The sequence below is a fragment of the Hypanus sabinus genome, chromosome 1 (genome assembly GCF_030144855.1).
Source record: "Hypanus sabinus isolate sHypSab1 chromosome 1, sHypSab1.hap1, whole genome shotgun sequence".
Taxonomy (NCBI): Eukaryota; Metazoa; Chordata; class Chondrichthyes; order Myliobatiformes; family Dasyatidae; genus Hypanus; species Hypanus sabinus.
In genome coordinates this window covers 70,718,650-70,742,053 of record NC_082706.1, presented here as the reverse complement: position 1 = coordinate 70,742,053, position 23,404 = coordinate 70,718,650, and the positions used below count along the sequence as shown (strand labels likewise).

The window sequence follows — 23,404 nt, the reverse complement described above, 5'->3', positions numbered from 1 at the left end:
TAGATAGTCGAGGCTTTTTAAGGTGCTTGGAAGTAGGTACAGAGGAGATGTCAGGGGTAAGTTTTTTTATGCAGAGTGTGGTGAGTGCATGGAATGGGCTGCTAGTGGCGATGGTGGATGCAGAAACGATGGGATCTTTTAAGGGACTCCTGGATGGATACGTGGAACTTAGAAAAATAGAGGGCCGAGGGTAAGCCTAGGTAGTTCTAAGGTAAGGACATGTTCAGCACAGCTTTGTGGTTCGAAGGGCCTGTATTGTGCTGTAGGTTTTCTATGTTTCTATGTCTAGGAACAATGCTGATTCAACAAATGATTTGTGTTCATTTGGGAAAATTCTAATTCCTTCACCAAAGATGCTGTTTGACTTGTTGAATATATACATAATTGTAAGCTTTTTGGGGGGGTGCAGGGCTTCTATAATCTACATTATTTTATCTTGGAATATAGAAATGTTCCAATATTAGGTGTATTGAATATGATTTTAAATCCATCTAAATGTTGATAACACCAAATACTACTGACAAAATTTAACAACATTTTTGTCATAAACCTATATGGAAATAAGTGATCAGGGTGACAAGAATGCAGCATGTTCCCTTTTGTTTTCAGGGTTTTACAGATTTAATAATGGATGAGTTTAATTTCTGTTTCTTTTCACATTCTTGCCAAATTGTCTTCCTCCATCCCTTACCATCTCCACCTCTCCTGTAGGGTGTTATTTTATTTCTGCTATTTGCTATCATTTCTTGCTCGTGAGTACCAGCAATCAGATTCATAGATGCCATAGTCATGCCAAATCCTCTTTCTAACAGAAATTGCTGTCTAGAAATAGAGCTACGAGTAATATTCTCCTCAAATATTTAACAAAACCTCACTTTGAACAGCATGTCTAGTGTAACACCAGGAAACAGACTTTCAAGGTTTGGAGTACTAAGGTGGTCACTCAGAGCTGAGTGTATGAGGAAAGGCTCCTGGAACACATTCTTCAGACTTAACAGGAAGAGAATGTTAATATTTTAATTAAAATTGTGAAAAGCAAATTAATTCCAGGTAATTACTGTTTAACTTGAAATATACATTCAGGATACATTGGTTCAAGCTAGCAAGAGCCATATTTAGTACTTGCAGTCAGTGGGCACATTATTAGGTACAGGAGCGGAGCGCAGTGTGGTCTCCTGATGCTGTAGCCCATCCACTTCAAGGCTTGATGTGTGGTGTGTTCAGAGATGTTTTTCTGCACACCACTGTTATAACGCATGATTATTTGAGTTACTGCCATCTTGGCCATTCTCTAACCACTCTCATTAACCAGCATTTTCACCCACAGAACTGCTGTGCACTGGATGTTTTTTTTTTTGGTTTTTTTTGCACCATTATGTCCAAACTTTAGAGATTATTGTGTGAAAAATTCCAAGAGAGAGGCAGTAAAAGGATGAGGCGAGGGAGGGTTACCTGTGTTAATTGTGGAAAGGAATTATGCGTGTGAGTCCTCAGAGAACTGGAGTTGCAGCTTGATGATCTTCATCTGGTCAGGGATAGCGAGGAGGTGATAGAAAGGAGTTATAAGTAGGTGGTCACACCAGGGCCATGGGAGACAGACAACTGGGTAACAGTCAGGAGGGGGAAGGAGAAGAGTCAGGTACCAGAGAGTACCCCTGTGGCTGTCCCCCTTGACAATGAGTACTCCTGTTTGACTACTGTTGGGGGGGGGGGAACAGCCTACCTGGGGGAAGCAACAGTGGCCATGCCTCTTACACAGAATCCAGCCCTGTGGCTCAGAAGGGTAGGGAAAGGAAGAGAAAGGCAGTAGTAATAGGGAAATCTATAGTTAGGGGGTCAGACAAGCAATTCTGTGGATGCAGGAAAGAAACTCGGATGATAGTTTGCCTCCCAGGTGCCAGGGTCTGGGATGTTTCAGATCGCATCCACGATATCCTGCAGTGGTAGGGAGAACAGCCAGAGGTCGTGGTACATATTAGTACCAATGAGATAAGTAGGAAGAGGGAAGAGGTCCTGAAAACAGGCTACAGGGAGTTAGGAAGGAAGTTGAGAAGCAGGACCACAAAGGTAGTAATCTCGGGATTACTGCTGGTGCTACATGACAGTGAGAATAGGTATAGAATGAGGTGGTGGATAAATGTGTAGCTGAGGGATTGGAGCAGGGGGCAGGGATTCAGATTTCTGGACCATTGGGACCTCTTTTGGGGCAGGTGTGACCTGTACAAAAGGGACGGTTTGCACTTGAATCCCAAAGGGACCAATATCCTGGCGGGGAGGTTTGCTAAGGCTACTGGGGAGAGTTTAAACTAGAAATATTCGGGGGTGGGAACCGAACTTAAGTGACTGGGGAAGAGGCAGTTGGCTTACAAATAGAGAAAGCTTGGAGCCAGTGTGTGAAGGAGGATAGGCAGGTGAAAGAGAAGGGACGCACTCAGACCGACAGTTTGAGATGTGTATGTTTTAACACAAGGAGTATTGTGAACGAAGCGGTTGAGCTTAGAGCGTGGATCAGTACTTAGAGCTATGATATTGTGGCCATTACAGAGACTTGGATGGCTTAGGGACGGGAATGGTTACTTCAAGTGCTGGGTTTTAGATGTTTCAAAAAGAACAGGAAATGAGGCAAAAGAGGTGGGGGCGTGGCACTTTTGATCACAGATACTCTGCAGAAAAGGGGGACATCATGGAGGGATTGTCTACGGAGTCTCTGTGGATGGAGGTTAGGAACAGGAAGGGGTTAATAACTTTATTGGGTGTTTTTTTTATAGGCCATCCAATAGTAACAGGGATATCGAGGAGCAGATACGGAAACAGTTCTTGGAAAGGTGTAATAAGAACAGAGTTGTCATGATGGGAGATTTAATTTCCCAGATGTCAATTGCTATCTCCCTAGAGCAAGGGGTTTAGATAGGGTGGAGTTTGTTAGGTGTGTTCAGGAAGGTTTCTTGACACAATATGTAAATAAGCCTATAAGAGGAGAGACTGTACTTGATTTGGTATTGGGAAATGAACTTGGTCAGGTGTCAGATGTCAGTGGGAGAGCATTTTGGAGATAGTGATCATCATTCTATTTCCTTTACAATAGCATTGGAGAGAGATAGGAACAGACACGTTAGAAAAGCGTTTAATTGAAGTAAGGGGAATTATGAGGCTATCAGCAGGAACTTGGAAGCTTAAATTGGGAACAGGTGTTCTCAGGGAAAGGTACAGAAGAAATGTGGCAAATGTTCAGGGGATATTTGTATGGAGTTCTGCATAGGTACATTCCAATGAGACGGAAGTTATGGTAGAGTACAGCATCTGTGGTGTACAAAGGTGTATAAATCTAGTCAAGAAGAAGAGAAAAGCTTACAAAATGTTCAGAGAGCTAGGTAATGTTGGAGTTCTAGAAGATTATAATGCTAACAGGAAGAAGCTTAAGAAGGAAATTAGGAGAGCCAGAAGGGGCCATGAGGAGGCCTTGGTGGGTAGGATTAAGGAAGACCCCAAGGTATTCTACAAGTATCTGAAGAGCAAGAGGATAAGACGTGAAAGAATGGGACCTATCAAGTGTGCCAGTGGGGAAGTGTGTATGGAACCGGAGGAAATAGCAGAGGTACTTGATGAATACTTTACTTCAGTATTCACTATGGAAAAGGATCTTGATGATTGTAGTGATGACTTGCAGCGGTCTGAAAAGCTTGAGCATGTAGATATTAGGAAAGAGGATGTGCTGGAGCTTTTGGAAAGCATCAAGTTGGATAAGTCACCGGGACCGGATGAGATGTACCCCAGGCTACTGTGGGAGGCGAGGGAGGAGATTGTTGAGCCTCTGACAATGATCTTTGCATCATCAATGGGGATTGGAGCAGTTCCAGAGGATTGGAGGGTTGCGGATATTGTTCCCTTATTCAAGAAAGGGAGTAGAGATAGCCCAGGAAATTAGAGACCAGTGAGTTTTACTTCAGTGGTTGGTAAGTTGATGGAGAAGATCCTGAGAGGCAGGATTTATGAACATTTGGAGAGGAATTCCTAATATGATTAGGAATAGTTAGCATGGCTTGGTCAAGGGCAGGTCCTGACTTACGAACTGATTGAATTTTTTGCGGATGTGACTAAACACATTGAAGAAGGAAGAGCAGTAAATGTAGTGTACATGGATTTCAGCAAGGCATTTGATAAGGTACCCCATGCAAAGCTTATTGAGAAAGTAAGGAGTCATGGGATCCAAGGAGACATTGCTTTGTGGATCCAGAACTAGCTTGCCCACAGAAAGCAAAGAGTGGTTGTAGACGGGTCATCTTCTGCATGGGGGTCGGTGACCAGTGGTGTGCCTCAGGGATCTGTTCTGGGACCCTTACTCTTCGTGATTTTTATAAGTGACCTGGATGAGGAAGTGGAGGGATGGGTTAGTAGGTTTGCTGATGGCACAGTAGTTGGAAGTGTTGTGGATAGTGTGGAGGGCTGTCAGAGGTTACAGCAGGACATTGATAGGATGAAAAACTGGGCTGAGAAGTAGCAGATGGAGTTAAAACCAGATTAGTGTGAAGTGGTTCATTTTGGTAGGTCAAATATGATGGCAGAATATAGTATTAATGGTAAGATAGTGTGAAGGATCAGAGGGATCTTGGGGTCCAAGTCCATAGGATGCTCAAAGCAGCTGCGCAGGTTGACTCTGTGGTTAAGAAGGCGTATAGTGTATTGGTTTTCATCAATCGTGGATTTAGGAGCTGAGAGGTAATGTTGTAGCTGTATAGGACCCTGGTCAGATCCCACTTGGAGTACTGTGCTCAGTTTTGGTCATCTCACTACAGGAAGGATGTGGAAGCCATAGAAAGGGTGAAGAGGAGATTTACAAGAATGTTGCTTGGATTGGGGAGCATGCCTTATGAAAACAGGTTGAGTGAACTCGGCCTTTTCACCTTGGAGTGACGGAGGATCAGAGGTGACCTGATAGAGATGTATAAGATGATGAGAGGCATTGATTGTGTGGGTAGTCAGAGGCTTTTTCCCAGGGCTGAAATGGTTGCCACAAGAGGACATAGATTATTTATCACATGTATGCATTTCACTCTATGTTCCAATATGCATATGACAAATAAAGCTCATCCTTAAAAGGTGAGGGAAATCGAGGTCCATCTGCTGGAGTGATTAATCAATCAGGGCCAAAATGATATGATATCCCACCTGTTTACATGGCACTCTATAATAGTTCTGAGCATCGTCCAGTATATGATTAGTGTTCCTCATTTCTTTTTGTACAAAGCTCCATCAACTTGCTTGTGAAAACAAAAAAAATGCATCGCTTTATGCAACAAATCCTACCTGATGCATTATTCTCCTGTATTGCACACAAAATTAAGGACAGAACAAAAATAAAATAAGAATGAGCGTGATGCCCAGTTATTTTGTAGGAGTTGTGTTACTCTGGATTTCCAGCATCTGTAGAATCTCTTGTATTTGGGTGATGTCCAGGTTTTTTTTTAACCATTTTCACCTGCCAGCTCAGGACAGCTTTGGAGGATCAATGAAGACAGTAAATGGGGCAGAAAGGTCAAACAAATAACAATGGAGCAAATTAAATGATTCATTTTCTCAGTTTACCTTGCATGGAGGAAATGAAATTGGGTTGCTGTCTCTTGAGAAACAGAAGTAGGGCTTTTAGTCAGATACAATCGTATACTTAACATGAAATCTAAAAAGATTACCTATGCACACTTTGAAAATTCAGTCTGCTCTAATGCTTTCTATTTTAAGAATGTACAGAATCATTTTGGTAGCTATTATAACAGACCCACAAAGCCTCTGCTTTATTTTTGTAACATGATGCAGTAATATATTCCCTGTGCCTTATTAACTTAGCGGCTGTTGAGAATATGAGTCATTTTTTAATTTGGTTTCAGCTAACGTTGGAGTAGGCAAATGTTCTCAAAAGATATGAAAGAAAACTATTGATAATTTTGTCCTTGAAAGGAAGTCATTGCATTGATTTTGAAATACACTGAACCACACTATATTTAATGATATGTTTTCATTTTGTTGAACAATGCTTTGATATACACTCAGTGGCCACTTTACTGGGTATATCCAGGACTTAATAAAGTGACCACTGAGTGTATGTTCGTGGCTTTCTGTTGCTGTAGTCCATTCACTTCAAGGTTCAATGTGTTGTTCATTCAGAGATGCTCTTCTGTACAGTGCTGTTATAACACATGATAATCTGAGTTACTGTCACCTTCCTGTCAGCTTGACCAGTCTGGCCATTCTCCTCTGACCTCTCTCATTAACAAGGCACTTTCACTCACAGAACTGTTGGACACTGGATGTTTTTTGTTTCTCGAGCTATTCTCCATAAATGTTAGAGACTGTTGTGCATAAAAATCCCAGGAGATCAGCAGTTTCTGAGATACTCAAACCATGTGTCTGGCACCAACAGTCATTCCATGGTCAAAGTCACTTAGATCACATTTCTTCCCAGTTCTGATGTTTAATTTGAACAACAGCTAAACCTCTTGTCCAATGCTGCATGCTTGTATGTATTGAATTGCTGCCGCAACTTCTGTAGATGTGTGATGGAGTGTATATTGACTGGTTGCATCACAGTCTGGTATGGAAACACCAATAATCTTGAATGGAAAATCCTACAAAAGGTAGTGAATACAGCCCAGTCCATCACAGGAAAAGCCCTCCTCACCATTGAGAATATCATCACAGAGAACTATTGTAGGAAAGCAGCATCCATCATCAGGCACGCACACCACCAGGTTCAGGAACAGTTATTACCCCTCTACCATCAGGTTTTTGAATCAAAGGAGATGACTTCACTTGCCCCATTACTGAACTATTCCCATAACCTATGGACTCATTTTCAATGACTCTTCATCTCATGTTCTTGATAGTTATTGTTTATTATTTATTTTTCTTTTGCACACTGGTTATCCATCCTGTTGGTTTGGTTTTCATTCATCCTATTATGGTTATTGGATTTATTGAATATGCCCACAAAAAAATGTCAAGAATTTTATGGTATGAATGTTGATTCTTCTTCAACTCTCTGATTATTACACTTTATCATATTCCCTTATTTCTAACACAAGGTGGGGCATGCAACAATCGTAGAAATGAACCATTTAACAAGAGCCTTTCCTTTTTCTATATTAGTATTCTTCAACTTCTTTCTCAAGTCTTAGAACAGCACCCAGAGTTCAGGCACTTCAGTTCAATATGTGCAAACCTTTTAACCTAGTCTCTAGTCTAAGATCAATCTAGTCCTAATTGAAGGGTCTCGGACTATACTCTTTGTCCACAGATGCTGCCTAGCCTGCAGAGTTCTTCCAGTATTTTGTGTGTGTTGCTTGGATTTCCAGCATCTGCAGATTTTCTTTTGTTTGTAATAGAAATGGAGAGTTTTTAAAAAAAAATCCACTAATGTATGTTAGAGCTGGACTTCATTGGGCAGAGCAGCCATAAAATAACATACACTCAGTGATATACCTTACGCTAATGCAAGTACCTAATCAGTCAATCATATGGCAGCAACTCAATGTAAAAGGATGCAGACATAGTCAAGAAGTTCAGTTGTTCAGACCAAACATCAGAACCAAACATCAAAATGGGGAAGAAATGTGATCTAAGTGACTTCGACCATCGAATAATTGTTGGCAACAGAAGGGGTGATTTGTATCTCAAAAATTGCTGATCTCCTGGGATTGTCATATACAACAATCTCTAGAGTTTACAGAGAATGTATGAATGTACAAAAAACAAAAAAAAATCCAGTGAGCGGCAGTCTGGGGTGAAAATGCCTGTTAATGAGAGAGGTCAGAGGAGAACAATAGACTGATTCAAGCTGACAGGAAGGCGACAGTAACCCAAATAACCACGCATTACAACAGTAGTATGCAAAAGAGCGTCTTTGAATGCACAACAAATTGAACCTTGTAGTGGATGGGCTACATCAGCAGAAGACCACACCGAATCCCACTCTTGCAGCCAATTGATTAAGGTATACTTCTATATCCGATAAGGTGACTACCGAGTGTATTTCTAACACAAGATGGAACATGTAGCAATAATATAAATGTACAATATAACTAGAGCTTTTCCATTTTCTTTATACATATCCTTCAATTTCTTTTCAAGTCTATTGATATGGATTGTTCAAAATCCTTCAACAAAATGTCTCCACTAACGTATGCAAGAGCTGGGCATTTATTGGTCAGAGCAGAATAAAATTTCATCACTTTTTACTTGTTCCCCATACTTTGTCACCTGTTCAAAATTCCAAGTGTACGGAGAGCTCTGACATTGATAAAATGAATAACATAAAGGTAGATGCTAGACTGTTGTAATAGTTTTATTATGGAAACTGACCATTTAACAAGGTTTTGTTAATGATATTCACAATAATTATCCATGAATTAAAAAGAATCTGTATGTCAGTGTTAATGTTCTTTTTAAGTAACTGTCTTTTTCTTGAATGTACTCCTTAACTAGTTACAGTATAAACAAAAAAATGGTGGTACCAGTGAGTCGAATTTGTAACACAGCATTCCTTTCAAATGACAATCTATGTTCACTTACCATTTTAAAATATCATTGAGATTGCTGACTGGGTGAAGAAACAGGTCTCGGCACATTCATACTACGGTATTGAACATAGCCTTTAATTTGTATCAAGTAATCCCTATTTAATACAGAAGCATACCAGGCTTCCAGCTGGGTGTGAAATACAGTTACCTTGGGAGTTTCCATGGCAGTGTCATCTAAACACTGTATTCAAATAATTAAAATGTAGGGAATAGAGTAGATATTACCTCCAGTCCCAATTTCTCAGCATTGGAAAATAAGAATGATTAGATTGCTGATATAGTTTCAGTTTATCTAAGAGACTGTATAACATGGGCCCATTCTGAGCTTCTCAAAGGAATATAACTTGGTAAAGATTTTGGTATGTTTTGAAAAAAAATAAACATTTAGTGACCACTTTACCTAAGTACAGTCCCCCACAGTGGCGACTGAGTGTATGTTCGTGGTCTTCTGCTGCTACAGCCCATCCAAGGTTTATCAAGTTATGCATTTAAAGATACTCTTCTGCACCCCACTGTTTTAGTGCATTGAGTTACTGAGGAAATTTCCCCCCACAGAACTGCTGGTCACTGGATGTTATTTTTTCATACATTCTCTGTAAACTCTAGAGTTGTGTGTTAAATTCCCAGGCAATCAGCAGTCTCTGAGATACTCAAACCACCCCATCTGGCATTAACAATCATTCTACGGTCAAAGTCATTTGGGTCACATTTCGTCCACACTCTGATGTTTGTCCTGAACAACAACTGAAGCTCTGGACATGTCCACGTTCTTATGCATTGAGTTGCTGTCACAAGATTGACTGATCAGATACTTCAAATCAAGTCAAGTCACTTTTTATTGTCATTTCATCCATAACTGCTTGTACAGTACACAGTAAAAATGAGACACAGTTTTTCGGGACCATGGTGCTACATGAAACAGTACAAAACTACACTGAACTATGTAAAAACAGCACAGAAAAAATCTACACTAGACTACAGACCTACCCAGGACTGCATAAAGTACACAAAAACAGGCAGGCATTACAATAAATAATAAACAAGACAATAGGCACAGTAGAGGATAGTAACTTGGTGTCAGTCCAGGCTCTGGGTATTGAGGAGTCTGATAGCTTGGGGGAAGAAACTGTTACATAGTCTGGTCGTGAGAGCCCGAATGCTTTGGTGCCTTTTCCCAGATGGCAGGAGGGAGAAGAGTTTGTATGAGGGGTGCGTGGGGTCCTTCATAATGCTGTTTGCTTTGCGGATGCAGCGTGTAGTGTAAATGTCTGTAATGGCGGGAAGAGAGACCCCAATGATTTTCTCAGCTGACCTCACTATCTGCTGCAGGGTCTTGCAATCCGAGAGGGTGCAATTTCCGAACCAGGCAGTGATACAGCTGCTCAGGATGCTCTCAATACAACCCCTGTAGAATGTAATGAGGATGGGGGTGGGAGATGGACTTTCCTCAGCCTTCACAGAATGTAGAGACGCTGTTGGGCTTTCTTTGCTATGGAGCTGGTGTTGAGGGCCCAGGTGAGATTGTCCACCAGGTGAACACCAAGAAATTTGGTGCTCTTTGCAATCTCTACCGAGGAGCCGTCGATGTTTGCATTAATGAAAAGGTGTACAGGTGTACCTCAAAGTGGCCACTGAGTGTATTTTCTAATATTAAGATAGCATAGTGATTTATTGTCTTTTATTGTTACAAAATATAATGTAAGTATATACAGCATGTAATGTATCTGGATAGTTTTGCATTTTGTTTCCTTCTTTAAACACACAAGCATTTGATTTTACTGTGATCAAAGTGGTTTTCAGCATTTTTCAAAGAATAAAAGTTTGTGTTCAATTGAGCTCCAAAGATTTATATGGGCTCATTTTGATAGGCCTTAAAAATGCACAAGCTGCCTGTAGTGTAAGATTAGCCTCTGTTGATGGAATTACAGGCATTAAGACAACTTGCTGCTGCTTGCTTATTTCAGTGATTTCAGTGTTCTTCGGCAGTCCCGTGGGGCTGAAGCTGATGGGTTTCCAGCTCTGATTTTGAGTAATGAAAGAAGTGCACATGATTATTGTTAATACCAACTGGCAGTTGCAAAGAACTGTCACGTGTTCTTGATGGAGCAACACATTGGTTTGATGATGTGGGTCCAAGCTGAAAGGAGACAAGCTGCAGACCCTTCTGCATGGGTTTGCATCCAACCCAGATGTCAGTGTCCTCTTACAGAAATTGCTACACACACTCTAATCGTATATACTCTGTATATCTGCTCACCCCCCCCCCCCCCACTTGCTCATACAGAGGTATTACACATACTCTAAGCAAATAGTCATAGAAGGCTACAGCACAGTGACAGGCTCTTCAGTCCATCTAGTCCATGCCAAACTATTATTCTGCCTCGTCCCATTGACCTGGACCTGGATCATAGCCCTCCCATTCATGTACTTAACTAAATTTCTCTTAAATGTTGAAATTGAATCTGCATCCTCCACTTCCCTTGGCAGCTTGTTCCATGCTCTCGCCACCCTTTTAGTAAAGAAGCACCCCCTCGGGTTCTCCTTAAACATTTCATCTTTCACCCTTAACCCATGACCTCTAGTTCTGGTCTCATCCATCCTCTGGAAAAAGCCCACTTGAATTTACCGTATCTATTGGGTGTCAACCTAAATACTCTGCCCATGCACATGGATATAAACGCGTACACTTAAAGTTCAAAGTAGCTTTATTATAAAAGTACGTATATGTCACATATATATCCCTGAGATTCATTTTCTTGCAGGAATTCTCAGTAAATCCAAGAACTGCAATAGAACCATAATCAGGTTTATTATCACCAGCTCATGTTGTGAAATTCGTTAACTTAGCGGCAGCAGTTCAATGCAATACATAATACAGAAGAAAATAAATAAGTAAATCAATTACAGTATATGTATATTGAATAGATTAAAAATTGTGCAAAAACAGAAATAATATATGTTATAAAAGTGAGGTAGTGTTCATGAATTCAATGTCCATTTAGGAATCAGATGGCAGAGGGGAAGAAGCTGTTCCTGAATTGCTGAGTGTGTGCCTTCAGGCTTCTATATCTCCTGCCTGATGTTAACAATGATAATAGGGCATGCCGTGGGTGCGAGGGGTCCTTAATAATGCATGCTGTCTATCTGAGACACAGTCCCTTGAAGGTGTCCTGGGTACTTTGTAGACTAGTACCCAAGATGGAGCCGACTAAGTATATGACCCTCTGCAGCTTCTTTCGGTCCTGTGCAGTAGCCCACCCCCTCTCCCTTACCAAACAGTGATGCAGCCTGTCAGACTGATCTCCATGGTACATCTATAGAACTTTTTGAGTGTTTTTTGTGTCTTCAAACACCTAATGAAATATCGTCACCGTCTTGCCTTCTTTATAGTTGTATTGATATGTTAAGACCAGGTTAGGTCCTCAAAGATGTTGAAACCCAGAGACTTGAAACTGTTCACTCTCTCCACTTCTGATCCCTCTGTGAGGATTGGTATGTGTTCCTTCATCTTACCCTTCCTTCAGGAAAAGTAAGATGAAGACTGCACCCAACAGTTTGGACAAGCAACCAATGTGCAAAAAACAACAAACGGCAAAAACAAAAATAAATAAGTAATAAATACTGACAGCATGAAAGTGAATCCATAGGTTCTACTTTTTTCACATTGATCTCCCTGAATTTTCATCTGAGGCACAGGAGTAAACCATATTATTAGATCATGCTTAATTGACATAGGGTTCCATGTAATACGCACTCATGCGCACCCTATGCTCGCATCCCCCATCCACATGCACAAACACCCCCACCCCAAATAAACCTTTATCTCCTTTCTTACACATTTCTGACAGGTTTCTAATTTTCCTTTACTTTTGGAAGATCACTTCTCACCTTTTCCATTAGCACTATCTATCCATGGGGTGCTGTGTAAGGAACAGCAACGAATAACCTGTCTGGCTGTCTCTCTAACAGTGCATTGGTACATCAGACTGTAATTGGATTCATTTTTATGCATTCTTTTTCTCTGGAAAACTTCATAAAAGTCATATAGGATGTGAAGATGGGTCTCAGCTCAAAACTCTTTATTCATTTCTATAGATGCTGCCTAGCCCACTGAGTTTGTCCAGCATTTTGTGTGTGTTGTTCAGGGTTTCTCAGAATTCCTCATGTTTATAGTGAAAATTTCACTTTTTAGTGAAAATGCCTCCATCGGGTATTTTGAATCAAGCACTCCCTGGCACAATTCATCTTACTGCAGCTGATATTTTCCCTGAGTCCTCCTGACAGAAATTGGTAAAGTACATAATTAGCAACCAGTGCCCTTCACCTGTAATTCCAAATAAATCAAGGGCTCAACAACAAAGAGACATACTGTAGATTTCAACTGGGACTTGGATGTGTCACCATAATCATGTACCTGAGTTTTTAGTGTGCACACACGTTTCATGTTTAGAAAAAGCTGCAGAGGGTCATAAACTCAGTCAGCTCAATCATAGGCACAGGTCGCACCACCGAGGACATCTTGAAAAGCCAGTTCTGCAAGAAGATGATACCCATCTTTAGGAACTCTCACAATCTAGGATGTTCCCTTTTCTTATTACTACCATCAGGGAGAAGATACAGGAGCCTGAAGATGCATAATATACATTTTAAGAACAGCTTCTTCCCCTCTGCCATCAGATTTCTGAATGGACCGTGAACACTATCTCGCTTTTGGCTGTCTTTTTGCGCTACTTCTTTATTTTTAATATATTCCTTAGTGTAACTTATTTTTATAGTCACTTTATGTACTGTACTGCTGCTGCAAAACCACTAATTTCACAGCATACTGTATGTCAGTGCTAATAATTCAGATTCTGATACAATAGACTTAAAATAATGTGGATTGTTTGTACGCTTGATTCTGTCAGAAACCCGAAGCAATTGGTCACGGTGGAATTGATAGTGCCTTGGAAGACTGGATTGAGGAGGCATTTGAGTGTAAGAAGGCCAAATGGAGCAGTGGCAAAGACAGGGGTGGAGGGCATGTTTTGAGCTTGTAGAGGTGAGGTGTGGAAGTTTTACTGGCTGCTTGCTGTACAGAACCTACTCTCTCCTTGGCATTATGAGTCCGCAAATAGAAGAGCCATCAGGACCATTACAGAGGCTGCAGTTGGCTATGGGTCAAGAAATGAGACCCATGGACCATTGCTGATGGGACACAAGCCAGGGCCTGATCAACCCTGGCTGGGTCATGTGCCCGAGGGTGTGTGAAGTGGAGAGAGTGAGCAATTTTAAATTCCTGAGTGTCAGTGTCACTGAGAACCTAACCTGGAGCCAACATATCGATGCAGCTATAAAGAAGGCAAGACAGCGGCTATATTTCATTAGGAGTTTGAGCAGATTTGGCATGTCTCCTCAAACACTTGAAAATGTACAAATCTTCCATGGAGAGCATTCTAAATAGCTGCATCACCATAGGGGGGGCGGGTGGGTGGAGGTGGGGTGCAGCTACCACACAGGATTGAAGTAAATTGCAGAAGGTTGTAAAATTTAGTCGGCTCAATCATGGGCACTAGCCTCCGTATATCCAGCACTTCAAGGAATGGTCCCTCAAAAAGACAGTGTCTATCATTAAGGACCCCATCACCCAGGTCATTCCCTCTTCTCTTTGCTCCCATCAGGGAGGAGGCTCAGGAGCCTGAAACAACACACTCAACGATTTAGGAACAGCTTCTTCCCCTCTGCCACCTGATTTCTGAATGGATATTAAACCCGACCACTACCTCACTACTTTTTTAATATCTATTTTTGCACGGTAGAACCATAAAACATTACAGCACAGAAACAGGCCTTTTGGCCCTTCTTGGCTGTGCTGAACTGTTTTTCTGTTTTGTCCTACTGACCTGCACCCGGCCCATATCCCTCCATACACCTCTCATCCATGTATCTGTCCAAGTTTTTCTTAAATGTTAAAAGTGAGCCCGCATTAACATCTTCATCTGGCAGCTCATTCCACACTCCCACCACTCTCTGTATGAAGAAGCCACCCCCCCAATGTTCCCTTTAAACTTTTCCCCCTTCACCCTTAACCCATGTCCTCTGGTTTTTTCTGCCCTAGCCTCAGTGGAAAAAAGCCTGCTTGCATTCACTCTATCTATACCCATCACAATTTTATATACCTCTGTCAAGTCTCCCCTAATTCTTCTACGCTCCAGGGAATAAAGTCCTAACCTATTCAACCTTTCTCTGTAACTCAGTTTCTCAAATCCAGGCAACATCCTTGTAAACTTTCTCTGCACTCTTTCAACCTTATTAATATCCTTCCTGTAATTTGGTGACCAAAACTGCACACAATACTCCAAATTCAGCCTCACCAATGCCTTATACAACCTCTCCATAACATTCCAACTCTTACACTCAATACTTTGATTAATAAAGGCTAATGTACCAAAAGCTGTCTTTACTACCCTAACTACCTGTGATGCCACTTTTAAGGAATTCTGTATCTGTATTCCCAGATCCCTCTGTTCTACCGCACTCCTCAGTGTCCTACCATTTACCTTGTATGTTCTACCTTGGTTTGTCCTTCCAAAATGCAATACCTCACACTTGTCTGTGTTAAACTCCATCTGCCATTATTCAGCCCATTTTCTCAGCTGGTCCAAATCCCTCTGCAAGCTTTGAAAACATTCCTCACTGTCCACCTCTAATTTTTGTATCATCAGCAAATTTGCCATTACAATTTACCACATTATCATCCAAATCATTGATATAGATGACAAATAACAATGGACCCAGCACTGATCCCTGTGGCACACCACGAGTCACAGGCCTCCACACAGAGAAGCAATCCTCCACTATCACTCTCTGACATCTCCCATTGAGCCAATGTCTAATCCAATTTACTACCTCACCATGTATACCTAGTGACTGAATCTTCCAACTAACCTCCCATGCGGGAGCCTTTTTTAAACAACGGAACAACAAGAGCTATCCTCCAATCCTCCGGCACCTCACCTGTAGGTACCGACATTTTAAATATATCTGCCAGGGCCGCTGCAATTTCAGCACCAGTCTCCTTCAAGGTCCGAGGGAATACCCTATCAGGTCCTGGGGATTTATCTACTCTGATTTGCCTCAAGATAGCAAGCACCTCCTCCTCTTCAATCTGTATAGGTTCCATGACCTCACTACTTGTTTGCCTTATTTCCATTGATTCCATGCCAGTTTCCTTAGTAAATGCAGACGCAAAAAAACCCATTAAGATCTCCCCCATTTCACTTGGTTCCATACAAAGCCAACCACTCTGATCTTCAAGAGGACCAATTTTATCCCTTACTATCCTTTTGCTCTTAATATACCTGTAGAAGCTCTTTGGATTATCCTTCACCTTGACTGCCAAAGCTACCTCATGTCTTCTTTTAGCCCTCCTGATTTCTTTCTTAAGTATTTTTTTGCACTTTTTATAATCCTCAAGTACCTTATTTGCTCCCTTTTTCCTACATGTCATAAATCTCTCTCTTCTTCTTTATCAGAGTGTCAGTATCCCTAGAGAACCAAGGTTCCTTATTCTTATTCACTTTGCCTTTAATCCTAACGGGAACATACAAACTCTGCACTCTCAAAATTTCTGTTTTGAAGGCCTCCCACTTACCAACGACATCCTTGCAAGAGAACAACCTGTCCCAATCCACGTTTTTTAGATCCTTTCTCATTTCTTCAAATTTGCCCTTTTTCCAGTTTCGAAACTCAATCCGAGGACCAGATCTATCTTTATCCATGGTCAAGTTGAAAGTAATGGCATTATGATCACTGGAACCAAAGTGTTCCCCTACATACACTTCCGTCACCTGTCCTAACTAATTTCCTAATAGGAGATCTAATATTGCATCCTCTCTAGTCGGTACCTCTATATATTGATTTAGAAAACTACCCTGAACACATTTTAGAAACTCTAACCCATCTAGACCTTTAACAGTATGGGAGTCCCAATCAATATGCGGAAAATTAAAATCCCCTACTATCACAACTTTATGTTTTCTGCAGTTGTCTGCTATCTCTGCAGATTTGCTCCACCATTTCTCGCTGACTATAATACAACACCGTTAATGTGGTCATACCTTTCCTGCTTCTCAGCTACCATATGGCCTCGGAAGATAAGCCCTCTAATCTGTCGTGCCTGAAAACTGCTCTAACATTTTCCCTGACTAGCAATGCCACCCCCTCCCACACTTCATTCCTCTGCCTCTATCACATCTGAAACATCGGAACCTTGGAACATTGAGCTGCCACTCCAGCCCCTCTTGTAGCCAAATTTCACTAATGGCTACAATGTTATAATTCCACATGTCAATCTACACCCTCAGCTTGTCAGCCCTCCCCACAATACTCCTAGCATTGAAATAGACGCATCTCAGAAGGTTATTACCACCACACACAACCCTTCTATTTGTGGCTTTGCATGAAACTTTATCATTTATTTTCACTACTTTATTTTATTTAAAAAAACAAGATTTACAGAGTGCAACACATAGATACATCTCAACATAACTTGTGTACATTCATATATTGTAAAATTGATTAAAATGTTATAACAATACACATAAAGGTATACCTTTAACACAGAAAGCAATTTTAGGTTTTACTATTGGGCTGCCAATATAAGGAATACTACTTTCTGGTCCTTATATTTGTCGTAAAGATTGCCCATCATGGGTCTCCTTAGAAGTTAATTCTGTAAAGAATTCCTCTATTGTCTCTCTAATTGGATCATACTCTTTTTCAGCAAATAAAATAACTGATATCATAATTATTAAGCAAACTTTAAGGATTTGGGCTCAATTTAGGAAATATTTTGGTTTAGTGAATTTTTCATTATCATCTCCCATTCTCCTTAATTATTTTTTTATCCCTTCCATGACTGACAAAGTCTTTAAGGACTGGGATGAACTAGGTTTTAAGTGTTTTTGGGACCTGTTTATCTCAGGATCTCTTGCTTCATTTGACCAATTGTCAAATAAATTTGCACTCCCAAAAACACATTTTTACAGATACCTTCAAATTAGAGATTTCCTACATTTCCATTTAACTACTTTTCCTATAGCTCCTGATAAAAATTTACTGGATGATCTTTTAAATTTAAAACCTTTTGTTAATGGTTCTATTACTGTTATCTATAACTTGTTGATTGAATCTAGACAAGACTTTTTAGATAAAATAAAAAAAGCTTAGGAGGATGACCTAAATTGTCAGATTTCTGATGATAGATGGAATAAAATTCTTAAACGGGTTAATCTTCACTACTTATTTAATTTAACTATTTATATATATATTTACTGTAATTCAGTTATTTTCTTTTTCAACAAATCTCAAGACATATGCTAGTGATATTAAACCTGATTCTGATTCTGAAAATGCCCGATGCACCCGATGACACCAGACTATATCACTGATGATGTATCTCGGCATCATGTTTGTTTCATCATGTGCAAAATAGCTACTTCAAGATAGTCCATTTATAGCCGAGTGTATGTGAAACATGACAATTTACCTTAGTACATCATGTGATGCTATAAAAATCAACTAATTCTTATCAGTGTATTGTTTTGCAAAAGGCTCAGTGATATAAATCACTCAGCAATGGATGGAGAATAGTAAGGATGTATGGGAACAATGCTCCTGAGGTGATCTCCCATTTGTGACTTGTGAAGTTTGGTTTACACTGGACTTCCATATTTTATTTTGTGGTTCTGTCTTTAAAATAGGAAAATTTGGTATTTACTGCCTCATACTTTTTGCTTCATTCTCCCCACCCGTTATATCTTTTAGTTTAATTTCTTTTTTTGTTTCAATTTTGTTGCCATTTTAATAAATTAACTAATTTTTTGATGACAGTTAAGCATAATAGTGGAGAGACAGATACATTAGGAACATTTGAGAAACTCTTAGGCACATGGATGATAGAAAATGGAAGGCTAAGTGGGAGGGAAGGTTTAGATTGATCTTAGAGTAGGTTAAAAGTCGGCACAACAACATGGGACAGAAGTCTTGTACTGTGCTGTAGTGTTCTATGTGTTTTGCGTATGCTTGAAATTGCACACAAAAAATATTGTATGTTGCAGATGAATTCAAGCACTCAGTTGTTTATAAGAAAATCTTGTGCTTTGATTTGTTCAGCACCACTGTGTTTTACTCAAATTCAAGCCAATTGCTGGCTGGATGTATTAAATATCTGCAGCTTTATTTTAAGTTTAAACCAAGCAGAGCCTTATGGATAAGTAGATTATTCATAACATTTGCATTCATCAGAGTGGAACTGATTGTAACTTGTTGTTTTATTGTTTGAATGAAAGCTTTTTAATCAATAAACAGTTATTTGAACTGAGGTGTATATAAATGGCAAACTTGGTTTATTCAGACTGTTCCTCTTGAACTTCCAGTTGGTGCAGAGTCACAGAGCGAGAGCACTTCAGCCAATGAGATTGATGAGGACATTGCAGTGACCCAGAGCCAAAGGAATTTCATTTGCCCCATTACACAGGTACAGAACAGCATATTCTGAGAGCTGAGTGTTCTAGTACATTTTTCTTCACAGTTAATCATCACTGTTATCAACTGAATCTATTTTGAGTTATTTCTGTCATTTAAATTAACTTGAGAGCTGTGTCTTTAATTTGAACATGAATTCATGTTGTAAAATAAGTACTAAGTTTTGAAATGCCTCAAAGTTCAAAATAAAAGTACATATATCCCTGAGATTCATATTCCTGCAGGCATACTCAGCAAATCTACAGTACAGTCACTATAAACAGGATCAATGAACAACAAACTGCAAATATAAATAAATAACAAGATAGTCCTTAAAAGTGCGACATCAGTTGTGGGAACACCAGAAATAGATTGAGTTACATTATCCCCTTATGTTCAAGGGTCTGAAGGTTGAGGGGTAGTAACTGTTCTTGAACCTGGTGGTGCGAGTCCTGATGCTCTTGGACCTTATACCTGATGGCAACAGCATGGCCTGGGTGGTGAGGATATCTAATGATGGATGCTGTTTTCTATGGCAGTGTTTCATGTAGATGTGCTTAATGATTGGGAGTGCTTTACCCGTGATGTACTGGACGGAATCCACTACCTTTTGTAGGATTTTCCCCTCAAAGGCATTAGTGTTACCATACCAGGCTGTAATGCAGACATCCCACCTCTCCCGGAAGTTCCGGGAGTCTCCCACATATTGATAGCGGCTCCCTGGTGCCCGCAAATTATATACAATATCCTGGAGATTGATTTTTTTGAGCGCGGGTGAGCGAGAGAGAGAGAGAGAGAACGCACATGCACACCATGGCCGTTTTCCAAAAAAAAAGAAAATATAAAATGCACTTCACCCCAGACTACACTAAAGTGTACCCCTGTCTAATAGGGGTCAAAAATGATGACAATGTTGCTTGCTGCACTGTTTGCAACAGCGACTTTTCTATTGTCCGTGATGGGTTAAATGACTGTTGAGGTGAGTTTAAAAGGTGTCATTCATTCATTAGCATAGTTGACATTATTTAAAACTAGCTGGCTAACTGCTAAGGAGCTACTCTATTGCAGACATCTCACTTCTCCTGGAAGTTCCAGAAGTCTGCCACAAGTTGATGGTGAAATGAGTTCTTGCAGGGTGGATTGTCTGGTAATGTAGCCAATCAGTATACTTCCCACTGCACATCTATAAAAGTTTAATCACAAAACAAGAGAAAATATGCAGATTAAAACCAAAGTAATACACACAAAATGCTGGAGGAACTTAGCAGACCTGCCGAATTCCTCCAGCATTTTGTGTATGTTACCTATATCGATAGAAGTTTGTCAAGGTTTTTGATGATGTGCCAAATCTCTGCAGACTGCTAAGGAAATAGAGGTGCTGCTGTGCTTTCTTTGCAATTAAATTTATATGATGAGTCCAAGACAGGTCCTGCTGAGATTGTGACACCCAGGAATTCAAAGTTACTGAGCCTCTCCACCTCTGCTCCTCCAGTGAAGACCTTGGACCTCTGGTTTCCCTCTCCTGAAGTCTACAATCAGTTCCTTGTGTCTTGCTGACATTGGGTGAGAGATTGTTGTTATGACACCACAGTCAAATTTTCAATCTCCCTCCTTTATGCTGATTTATCACCTCCTTTGATAGGGTCCATGGTGTCATCAGCAAACTTGGATATGGTGTTGGAGCTGTGCTTAGCCACACAGTCTTAGGTACAAAGCGTATAGAGCAGGGGGCTAAGCACACATCCCTGTGGTGCACTTGTGCTGATTGAGATAGTGGCGGAAATGTTTTTGCCAATCCAAACTGATTGGAGTCTGCAAGTGAAGAAATCCAGGATCCAGTTGCACAAGGGGGTTGTGGCGGCTGCAATTACCTGTCGCACCATCAGCCAGGCACATTAAAGTGTCCTGTAGCTGACCATCCTCCTGATAATCTGGTAAATGACGGATCTGTTGCATTACACCAGCCTCAGTACATGGGGCTGGATAATTGGGTTGTGCCATTCTGCTACAGCCAGAGGGGTGTTCTCTGGAGCTGCTTTATTTATGCTATATCTTTTTAAGGAGAGGAATGTTTTCTCTGCCCTGAAACTTACTATGGACTGGCCAACATTGAACATAAACCCACAGTCAGGAGATGAGTGGTGTCTGTTGGTTTGAGGAGTATTTACTATGTTGTAACCAAGTTCTGTTCTGTTTAGCTGATTCAAGTTTGGACTCTAGAACAGTTCTGTTGAGTTTGTAAACATTTTGGGTAAATAAAGCCCTATTTTTTTCACCTTTACCTGCTCTCCCAGTTTTATGCTTACCCTGGTCCTTCACAGGGGTATTGAGGCCACGATCTTGGAATTTACTGATTAGTTGGGGATGATGGTATTAAGTGCTGAGCTATAGTTGATAAAGAGCATCCTGATGTATGCAATTTTGCTATCCAGATGTTTCATGGTTGTGTGAAGAACCAATGAGATGGCATCTGCTGTGGACCTGTTGCTTCGGTAGGTACATTGGATCAGATCCAAGTTGTTAGTTAAACAGGAGCTGATATGTTTTGTCACCAGCCTCTCAGAACACTTCATCACTGCAGATGTAAGTGGCAGTGGGCAATAGTCATTGAGATAGGTTACCATGCTCTTCTTGGGCACCAGTATGATTGAAACCTGCTTGAAGCAGGTTGGTACCATACACCGCTGAAGCGAGAGGTTGAACATATCTGTGAACACAGTTGGTCTTCAGTTTTTGGCTAGGTACTCCATCCAGATTGGATGTTTTCCTTGGATTCACACTCTTGGAGGCAGCCGCACATCATCTCAGATACTGAGACCAAGGGATCATCGGGTTATGTAGGGATACGCGATGGTTTCTCCCTGTCCTGGCAGTCAAAGCGAGGATAGAAGGCATTGAGCTCATCTGGAAGTGAAGTTCTACTACCACCCATATCAGTAGATTTAACTTTGTTGGAGGTTATAGCATTCAAACTCTGCCACAGCTGTTGAGCATCCCTCGTTGATTTCAGTCTAGTCCGGAATCTCCACTTTGACTCAATACACAAGAGGATCTGTAAGGCAAACAGGAATTACCATTTAACATTTTCCATCTCTTGTAAATGAAAAAAAGTCTACATCTGCCATTACTTTATAATGATCTAGATCAGGGGTTCTAAGCCTTTTGTTATGCCATGGACCCCTACCATTAACTGAGGAGTTAATGAACCGCAAGTTGGGAATCCCTGATCTAGATTATTAGAATGGCAGAAAGACAAGATTCTGCAGATGCTGGAATTGCGAGCAATATACACAAAGTGCTGGAGGAACTCAGCAGGCCAGGCAGCATCCATGGAAAACTGGGGTCACAGCCTGAAACGTTGACTATTCTTAAACACAGCTGTTGCCTGACCTGCTGAGTTCCTCCAGCATTTTGAGTGTGTTATGATTAGAAGGTCAGTGAGTGCGAAGTAACTGGAGTAAAGCTGCAGAGCATTACTTTTTAAGTTCAGCCCAAAATACTGATAACTTACTGAGTTTTTTTTATTTCTTTATTCTACTGAAGAGCTTTCCAGCTATTGCCTAGAGTCAGGGTTAAATGGCACAGAAACAGACCCTTCAGTCTATCTAGTCCATGCTGAACTGTTCATCTGTCTGGTCCCATCAACCTGCACCCAGACCATGGCCCACCATCCATGTACCTATCCAAATTTCTCTTAAATGTTGAAATTGAGCCCGCATCAAGTACTTCCGCTGGCAGCTTGTTCCTTCTCTCACCATTCTCTGAGTGAAGAAATTCCACCTCATGTTCTCTTAAACATTTCACCTTTCACTCTTGACCTGTGACCTCTAGTTCTAGTTTCATCCAGTCTTGGTCCGTCACCTTCTCTCTTTGGCTATTTGAGTACTTGTACTGATATATGTTAAATATTGTGGTTCCTGCTCTTACCTTGCCCTTAGACAGTCCATTTCAGATTCCAACCACCATTTTTCACAGTGGTTCCATACCACTATTCTTACATTCCTTAGATATGAAAATAAAGGAGTGAATATAGATCTCAGTTATGTGTTTTTGTTTCAGACTTAATCTCCTTTCCATCTTAAATCTGCTTTAGAATTTTTCATTGGACCACTGACAGGACACATCTTAAAATCTACAGTAAAACAAAAAATGTGGTATATCATCGTAAACATGAGAGATTCAACAAATGCTCAAAGTCCAAAACAACTGGAGGCACTCACCAGCTCAGGCAGCATTTATGGAGATGAAAGATCTTGATTCAAAAGATGGACTGTTTATTCCTCTCCATACATGCTGCCCAACCTGCTGAGTTCCTCCAGCATTCTGTG

At 40.7% G+C, this 23,404-nt stretch overlaps 1 protein-coding gene across 1 annotated transcript in view; it reads left to right on the top strand.

Annotated features, from left to right (window-relative positions):
- nsmce2 (NSE2 (MMS21) homolog, SMC5-SMC6 complex SUMO ligase) overlaps positions 1-23,404 on the top strand; it is a 219,648-nt gene that overhangs the window by 182,458 nt on the left and 13,786 nt on the right. Inside the window, exon 5 of the mRNA XM_059970774.1 lies at positions 18,989-19,089. Coding sequence (XP_059826757.1) covers positions 18,989-19,089 — 101 coding nt within the window. The remainder of the gene's footprint in view (positions 1-18,988; positions 19,090-23,404) is intronic.